Source organism: Oryctolagus cuniculus, chromosome 18, assembly GCF_964237555.1.
Source record: "Oryctolagus cuniculus chromosome 18, mOryCun1.1, whole genome shotgun sequence".
Lineage (NCBI taxonomy): Eukaryota > Metazoa > Chordata > Mammalia > Lagomorpha > Leporidae > Oryctolagus > Oryctolagus cuniculus.
In genome coordinates, this window is record NC_091449.1 from 12,580,475 (window position 1) to 12,589,479 (window position 9,005).

Below are 9,005 nucleotides of genomic sequence, written 5' to 3' on the forward strand. Positions count from 1 at the left end.
GGCGAGACCCAGATGGCTCCTGGCTTCAGCCTGGCCCTGTCCTGGTCATCGTGGGCATCTGGGGAGTGAACCAGTGGATGGGAGAGCCGTCTCTCGGCCTCTGCCTCTCTGCTTTCAAATACAAACACAGAAGGAAGAGGACAGAGCCACTGGTCTCTGGGCCACCCGATCTGGACACGACGCCCACACTGGACAGGGGGACCTTAGCCCCTTTCCACACCAAGACAGACACGGTCCCTGAAACGCCAGTAATGACCGCCTCCTGCACCCCCCGGTCAGCAGCACCCCGAAGTACACTTCCGGCCTCCGGCCCCGTCACCCGACAAGGCAGCAAGACTCGAGATGGCTGAGGTCTCGGATGGGCCAGCTGGTCACCCAGGGCCTCTCTCACCCCAGACCAAAGCCCAGGTCCTGCGTCGTATCCCAAACGAGGCCGCCAGACCATGGGACCTGTCCTGCGGTCCTGGGCACCCCAGGGGACACGCCCAGGCCTCGGCTTCTGCCATTCATTGAACCCTCAGTCTGGCACCCCAACTCTTCTTTTTTTTTTTTTTTTTGACAGGCAGAGTGGACAGTGAGAGAGACAGAGAGAAAGGTCTTCCTTTGCCGTTGGTTCACCCTCCAATGGCTGCCGCGGCCGGGCACTGCGGCCGGTGCACCGCGCTGATCTGATGTCAGGAGCCAGGTACTTATCCTGGTCTCCCATGGGGTGCAGGGCCCAAGCACTTGGGCCATCCTCCACTGCACTCCCGGGCCACAGCAGAGAGCTGGCCTGGAAGAGGGGCAACTGGGACAGAATCCGGCGCCCTGACCGGGACTAGAACCCGGTGTGCCGGCGCCACAAGGCGGAGGATTAGCCTAGTGAGCCACGGCGCCGGCTGATACCCCAAATCTTAAAGTGTCTCTACCCAGCTGTCACCCAAGGCAGGCAGGACCCCGTTTCTACCACCCCAGGAGGCTCCAGGACCCAGACTTGGTCACTCCAAACTAGACCATTCACCCCAGAACTGACCTCAGAATCGGGGCCCCCAGCACCCCAACCTACACAAGGCTCAAGCCTGACACCACAAACTCCAGTCATGCCGCTTCCAACAAGGGCCCCTAAGCTGCCCGTTTATTTTTTAAGGTTTGTTTATTTATTTATTAAAGATTTATTTATTTTATTTGAAAGGCTGAGTCACAGAGAAGCAGAGGCCGAGAGAGAGAGAGAGAGAGAGAGAGAGAGAGAGAGAGAGAGAGAGAGAGAGGAGGTCTTCCATCTGCTAGTTCACTCCCCAAATGGCTGCAACGGCTGGGGCTGGGTCAAGCTGAAGCCAGGAGCCAGGAGCTTCTTCCTGGTCTCCCATGGGGTGCAGGGGCCCAAGCACTTGGACCATCCTCCACTGCTTTCCCAGGCCATCAGCGGGGAGCTGGACTGGAAGAGGACTAGAACCCGGCGCCCATATGGGATGCCAGCGCCATAGGCGGAGGATTAACCTAGTGAGCCACGGCGCGGGCCCCCTATTTATTTATTAATAAATAATAAAGATACAACAAATAAAAACAGACAGGACGCCTCTGCTACCCCAGCATCAGGATGGGGGCCCTGCCCCCCCCCCCCGCCCCGCCCCGCTCGGCCCCGTCTCCCAGCAGGAGCCCCACCCGCTCCCTCTCAGGAGTCTGGAGGAAGCACTCGTCCGCCCTCTGGCGGCAGCCGCTGGAATCGCGCCCCCGCTGGGTGCCGACCCAGGCCCCCTGGTCTTCCCTGGTCGGGGCCTGACTCCCTCTCGCTCAGCCGCAGGCAGATCAGCGCCCAGCTCCGTCCTTCCCCGTGGCTCATCATCCTCACTGGTCTCGCGGCCCATCCCCCACACGACCCCGGGGGATCGAATGCTCACCACTGACCCTGTCCCTGTGCCAGCTCGAAGGCCTGTCCTGGTTGTATGTTATCTTCAGCCCAGCTCTGGGCCTCCCCAGCTTGACCTCGGGGGCCCTGTCCCCTCACTCCCTTCACCCCAGATCTGACCCGAGGGCCCCCGCAGCTGCAGTTCCCATCCAGAAGGCTGGGCACTCCAGGCCCCGACCGCACACGTGTGGAGGGAACGGGGACCAGGCGAGCTTTGGTGGTGGCAGGAGTTGGAGCCGCTGGGCGCCAAGCCCCGGTGGCCCTTGTGGTCCCTGCCTAGGCAGTCCCACCCCAGCTCTTCCAGGGTTGGCTCTGCCCCTCTCAGGGCGCAGAGCGAGGTCACTTCCCCCAAGAGCCCCCCAGGACCCTTCCCCAGACGCGGCAGTGGCCGGGGGTCCACCTGGGCAGTGGTCTCCCACACTCGTCACTGCTCCCGCCCGGCGGTCTTCGCGGTGCGGCCAGAGGGGAATCGCATGTCCGTGGTCGCGCACCCACCCCTGCTCGGCTCCTCTGCCCAGAGCCCGCCTCCCCCAGCGCCCGCAGCTCCCTCACGGCTCAGGTCTGCCTGCCGTGCCCCACGGGGAGGCCTCCTCTGGCCTTCTGCTTCCTTTTTATAAGCTAGATCGAGCGAGCTTCCATCACTCCCCAGACGGCCACATGGAACAGCTGAGCCAGGCCGTAGCCAGGAGCTGGGAACTCCATCCGGGTCTCCCACGCGGGTGCAGGGGCCCAGCACTCGGGCCGCCCTCTGCTGCTTTCCCAGGCCATCAGCAGGGAGCGGGTCGGAGACAGCAGCCGGGGCTCGAATGGCACTCACAGGATGCTGGCGTCGCCAGCAGCGGCCTCATCACTGCGGCACAACGCCCCGGCCACCCTCCATCACCAGCCACTCACTCCAGAGCTCTCTCTGGGCAGCAGCGTGGACACAGCGGGGGTGGCCAGGTGTCCTGACACGCGCTTGCTCGCACAGCCAGCTCCTGGCTGGCCCTGGGGGCTCGGGGGAGGCCGTGCGCGTCCACGCTCATGGGGAGTCTGCAGCCCCGGCACCTGCTGCGGACGGGGGGCTGGGCGGGCCCGCGTGACCCCTGGTCCAGGCTGTACTGCTTGTGTCGTATCCTCTCGTGTCCGGAATCCTAGCTGGGGACAGCCATGTGCGGCCACGTGCCACGTCCCCACTCGTCCTGGTGAGACCCTCAGCGTCCCCTCCCTTCCTGAGCGCTGCCCGACTCCTTGCAGTGTCCACGTGTGTGCTCCTGTCACCACCGCCTCCATCTTGGTCTCCATCACCGCCCGGAGGGGGGCCACGTGCCAGTGACGTCACAGGAGGCCCCAGGGGCCACGTGTCTGTGACGTCACAGGAGACTGGGGGGGCCGCGTGCCAGTGACGTCACAGGAGACCCCGGGGGTACATGCCTGTGACATCACAGGAGACCCTGTGCTGAGTGACGTCACAGGAGACCGGGGGGCCGCGTGCCAGTGACGTCACAGGAGACCGGGGGGCCGCGTACCAGTGACGTCACAGGAGACCCTGCGGCTGTGTGCTGAGTGACGTCACAGGAGACCTGGGGGGCTGCGTGCCAGTGACGTCACAGGAGACCCGGGGGGCCACGTGCCATGACGTTACAGGAGACCCTGGGGGCCGTGTGCCAGTGACGTCACAGGAGACCCCGGGGGTACATGCCTGTGACATCACAGGAGACCCTGGGGGCCCTGTGCTGAGTGACGTCACAGGAGACTGGGGGGCCCCATGCCAGTGACGTCACAGGAGACCCGGGGGACCGTGTGCCAGTGATGTCACAGGAGACCCTGGGGCCGTGTGCCAGTGACATCACAGGAGACCCGGGGGGCCGCGTGCCAGTGACATCACAGGAGACCCTGGGGGCCGCGTGCCAAGTGATGTCACAGGAGACCCGGGGGCCCTGTGCTGAGTGACGTCACAGGAGACCTGGGGGCCGCGTGCTGTGTGACAGCGTCACAGCTTTATTTCAGGAAGCCACCCCCGACATGGGGCACGTGCTGGCGGTGGGCAGTGGGCAAGGGTGGGCGCCCGGCTGGGGGCCTCGCTGACGCCTCACACGGGCTCCAGGGGCTCCATGTGCAGCTCCTCCGCGTCCACAGCCTCCACCTTGTGGAAGGCGGCGTGGGAGCCGATGACCACCAGGGTGGCCCCTGAGGGAAACGGGCGGCTCAGGGCGGGTCCCCTGGCCCGGCCCCGCCGCCACCCCGCCACCCCGGCCCGGCACTCACCCAGCACCCAGAAGACAGCGGAGCCGGCCCCAGCCAGCCAGAAGAAGGGGAAGGAGACGCCTCCGGCCAGGGCGTACTGATGGGCTGGGCTCACCTCACGGCCTGCGGGCAGACGGCATGGGCAGCTGCCTCCACCCGGCCCCCCAAAGCGGCCCCTGCCCCCTGCCCGGCCCCCAGCGTCCCCACCGCCTCCCTCAGCTCCCAGCTCAGCTTCCAACGGCGAGTCTCAGCCGGTGGAGGACACAAATGGACAGAACCTCACACGGCCGAGACGCCACCTGCAGCCTGGCGAGGCCAGGGTGTGGCTGGGCTTCCTCAGGGACCCCTCCCCGCTCTGCCAACCCCAGCCCCCCTGCCCTTGGCTCCCTGATCCCGACCACCCCCTGGCTGCCCCCCAACCTGCCAGTTCTGCTCGGTAGCAGGAGGCACGGCCTGGACTCCCCTCCCCAAGCAGCCCCAAGACCTCCCCGGTCCCACCCCGGGGCGCAGACAGGTGGGGAGGGCCAGGCCGGTGCAAGGGCGCCACCTGGTGTCCCGTGTGGGGACGTGCAGCGATGCTTCCCGCAGAGGCGGGGAGGGCGCGGCGGCTGGGGCAGGGCTGGGGCTTAGCCAGGGGGTGAGCGAGGGCGACGCGGGGGCTGAGGCTGGGACACCAGCTGTGTCAGGCCTGCGGGAATCCCGAGAGCCAGGCTCGGGTGAGGCCCCAGGGACGGGGACTTGGGGGCCGAGGTCTGCGAGCCGAGAGGCCAGGAGGTGACTTCTCACCGAAGAGCACGAGCTTGGACTGCAACGTGCGCAGATACAGGATGTAGCAGGCGCCGAAGAAGACGGCCAGGGCCACCAGCAGCATGGGCGACGTCACCCTGGAGGAGGAGGGCAGGGAGGCGGAGGTCAGGAGGTCAGGGCCCGGGCCCGGCCGCAGCGGGCGGAGGCCAGGGCGCCCTGGGCGTGGGGCGGGCCGGCTCACACGCAGTACAGGATGAGGCCCAGGAACACGAACACGTAGTTGCTCTGGTAGTACTCCACATTGCGGACCAGGCGCTGGCACAGCTCGCCCAGGTTGCGGGGCCGCGAGAAACGCCGCTGGTCCACGAAGGCGCCCCACGGCCGGATGGTCGCCCGGCGCCGCTCCAGCCACTCGCGGCCGGCGCCGGACGGAATGAGCTTCGGCAGCAGGGTCCTGGAGGGCGGGGGGGGGGGGCAGCGGTGAGCCGGGACCCCCGACCCCTCCCAGACACCAGCGGAGGGGGGAGGGGAGGGCCGGCGCCTGGGCCCTGGGGCGGGCCGGGGCGGGGCAGGGAGGGGCTTCCCCTGGATCCCGGGGGAGGAAGGGGCCGGGGGACCGGACTCGCGTCCTAGAAAGACGTTTCGGTGTCCGGGGGCCAGGACCCCCGCGACTCGAGGGGAGAGGAGGCCGGGGCCGGCACCCCCGGGTTACAGCGGGCTCGCTCACGTGGCGCTCAGCCCTTCGGCCTCGGCCTCCTTCTGCTGGTCCTTCGGGGCCGCCATGTCTACGTTGTGAAGGGCAGAACCGCTGTAACTGGCCCCGGGCCCTGCAGACCCCTCGGGCCCCGCCGGTGCCAGGCCTCACCCAGCGGCGCGGACGTGGCTCCGCGTCGGCGCCGCTGGGGGAGGAGCTCTGCTCCCCGAGCATTGTGGGAGTTGTAGTCCCGACGGGCGACTGGGCGCCATGACGGCAGTCTGGCTCGCAGGGCATTGTGGGAGTTGTGGTCTCTCTGGGCATTGTGGGAGTTGTAGTTTCAGGAGTGGGAGGTGGGGAGTTAAGTGTTGTGTATTCTCCCTCGGAGGGTCCAGTGGGGACCGTGCGGGGCTGTCGTCCTGACTCTAGAAGGCATAAAAATGTACCCTGGCGGGCTTGATTAAACACTGAATCCTAGGCCTCGGGCCCAAATGTTCCGACTCAGCCAGTCTGGACTGCAGGCCATGAAATCCGCCTTTGTATCAAGTCCCCCGCGGGCCGCATACCGAGCCCCAGGGTTGCAGGGAATTTGTGGGCGTCCGTTCCGTCCTCGAGAGGTGGGGAGCGGGCCCCTCCCAGGGATCCCGGGGTGAGTAGGGTAACACTCGCGACAGCCACGAGGGGTTGAGGAGAGGGTTGAGAATTTTACTTTATGTTTTACATTTATTTCAGAGAGAGACACACACACACAACTCCCATCCACTCAACCCAGGTCTCCCACACGGGACCCAGGAGCCCGATCATCTCCCAGGGCCCCAGAACCCGAACCAGACCCAGTCACTCCGAGGTGGGACACAGGTGCCTTAACCACTAGGCTAATGGCCCTCTCCCCTAAGAGAACTTGTTGTTCTTGTTGCTATTTAGTATTTTATTTACTTACAGAGTTACAGAGAGAGAGAGAGAGAGAGAGAGATCATCCGTCCACTTGTTCACTCCCACATGGCCACAACGGCCAGAGCTGTGCCGATCCAAAGCCAGGAGCCAGGAGCTTCCTCTGGGTCTCCCACGTGGGTGCAGGGGCCCAAGCAGTTGAGCCATCCTCTGCTGCCTTCCCAGGCCACAGCAGAGAGCTGGGTCAGAAGAGGAGCAGCCAGGACTTGAACCAGCACCCGTAGGGGATGCCGACATCACAGGTAGAGGCTTAGCCCACCATGCCACAGCGCTGGCCCCTAAACAGAAGTGTGTGTGTGTGTGTGTGTGTGTGTGTGTGTTTAAAGGAGCTGTCAGCTCCAGCATTGTGGCACAGCAGGTTAAGCCACCGCCTGTGACGCTAGCATCCCATATGGGCAATGGTTTGAGTCCCAACTGCTCCACTTCCCATCCAGCTCCCTGTCAATATGCTTAGGAAAACAGTGGAAGAGGCCTCAAGGAGCCGGCGCTGTGGCGTAGCGGGTAAAGTCTCCACCTGCACTGCCGGCATCCCATATGGGCGCCAGTTCGAGACCTGGCTGCTCCACTCTTGATCCAGCTCTCTGCTGTGGCCTGGGAAAGCAGTGGAGGATGGCCCAGGTCCTTGGGCCCCTGCACCCACGTGGGGGACTGGAGGAAGATCCTGGCTCCTGGCTTTGGATCAGTGCAGCTCCGGTCATTGTGGCCAATTGGGGAGTGAACCAGCGGACGGAAGACCTCTCTCTCTCTCTCTCTCTCTCTCTCTCTCTCTCTCTCTGCCTCTCCTCTCTCTGTGTACTCTGACTTTAAAATAAAACAATAATAATACAAGCAGAGGGAGTTTTCACACCTAATGAGCTGGAATTCTGCATCAGACTCAGAAGATCCAGGCTATGTGGGTTTTTTGCCTTTTTTTTTTTTTAAACAAGATTTATTTATTTGAAAGGCAGAGTCACAGAGAGAGAGAGGAGAGATCTTCCATCCAGAGGGGCCTGGAACTCCATCCGGGTCCCCCACATGGGTGGCAGGGAGCTGAGCCCTTGGGCCACCCCCTGCTGCCTTCCAGGGAGCTGCATAGGAAGTGGAGCAGCCGGGACTCGAACCAGAGCTCCTGTGTGGGCCGCTGGCGTCGCAGGCTGAGCCGCAGTGGGGGTCCTGGCTGCACGGCTGGGGTCTGGTCAGCTCGCTGAGCCTCCGCTGTCTCCAGCAGTGGGATCCACTCAGCCCACGGTGCAGAGCGAGCGCTGAGGGCCCTGACGTTGGAGCCACTCCATGACTGCTGGGGTTGCAACCTCTGGAAGTCAAACCTCAGCCTTATGCGTAGCGTTAGGGGCTGTGGCCACCTCGGCCGCCCGGGGCACGGGTCTCCCTTTTCCTCAGTTCCCACGATGCGGGGGAGGAACTACCTCCCTGCTCTTGCCCTCCCTGGCGCGGGCACTAAAGGGGGGTGCACTGGGGCGGGACCTCAGACGTGTGGGGTCAGGAGTCCGGGCTCCCTTCCGGGGGCTGAGATCTGGTGGGGCAGTGCGAAGGGGAGGGACTTTCTTTTTTTTTTTTTTCTTTTCAGTTTTTATTTATTTGTTTTCATTTGACATTCAGCAAGAGAGAGAGAGAGAGAGAGATTTCTCATTTGCCATTTCACTCCCCACATGCTTGCAACAGTTGGGGCTGGGCCAGGCCAAAGCCAGGAGCCAGGAACTCCATCCAGGTCTCCCACGTGGATGGCAGGGACTCAAGTTCTTGAGCCCTCGCTGCTGCCTCCTGGGGCGTGCCTTAGCCGGAAGCCGGGACTCAGCCCAGGCTCTCTGGTGTGGGAGGCTGGTGTCCCACGTGGTGGCTCAACTGCAGAACCAGAGGCCACCCCTGGTGGGGGGCGGGCTCCACATGGGGTATCCGGGGACTCTCTTAGTCCCAACTCTCCCCTCCCAGGATCACACCCCTTATACGTTGTGCTTTGGGGCTGGCAGGGAGGCATTGCGGTGGGGAGGTGGGGGAGGGGCATGAGGGGCAAGGAGGCCCCCTGTGGGTGGTCCTGAGCTGAAGATCAAAGGGCCACATCTGGGGCAGCCATTGTGACACTGCCGCATCCCACACTGGGTTAAAGCCACTCTGCTTCCAGTCCAGTTTCCTGCGAGGCACTCCCCTGGGAGGCAGCAGGGAGAGCCCAAGTGCTTGGGCCCCTGCTACCCACGTGGGAGGACCCGGATGGAGCTCCTGGCTCCTGGCTTCAGCCTGGCCCAGCCCTGGCTGTTGTGGCCATTTGGGGAACACACCAGCAGATGGACAGTCTAACTCTGTCTTTCAAATAAATAGTTTTTAAACAATTTAAAAACAGAGGAAGAACCCCACGTTGCAGGTCAGATCTGCGGGCTCCTGTCTCCCCCCCTCGGTGACCCCTGGGCGTCTCGCGGCGTCTTGTGTGGGCAGCTTGGGTGCTGTCCTGCCTCAGGATGGGTGCTGGTGGACAGCAGCGCCTGAGCGCGGAGTGGTGCGGCCGGCAGAGGG

The 9,005-nt window shown here is 64.2% G+C and overlaps 1 protein-coding gene across 1 annotated transcript; it reads right to left on the bottom strand.

Annotated features, from left to right (window-relative positions):
• Positions 1–3,835: 3,835 nt before the first annotated feature.
• On the bottom strand, positions 3,836–5,782 carry RABAC1 (Rab acceptor 1). Its single transcript, XM_002724061.5, has 5 exons — positions 5,586–5,782; positions 5,100–5,312; positions 4,898–4,995; positions 4,133–4,234; positions 3,836–4,054 (listed from the first exon to the last, which is right to left on the bottom strand). The coding sequence occupies exons 1-5, from the start codon at positions 5,639–5,641 to the stop codon at positions 3,957–3,959; spliced, it is 567 nt and encodes a 188-aa protein (XP_002724107.1). The 5' UTR covers positions 5,642–5,782; the 3' UTR covers positions 3,836–3,956.
• Between the last annotated feature and the right edge of the window lie 3,223 nt (positions 5,783–9,005).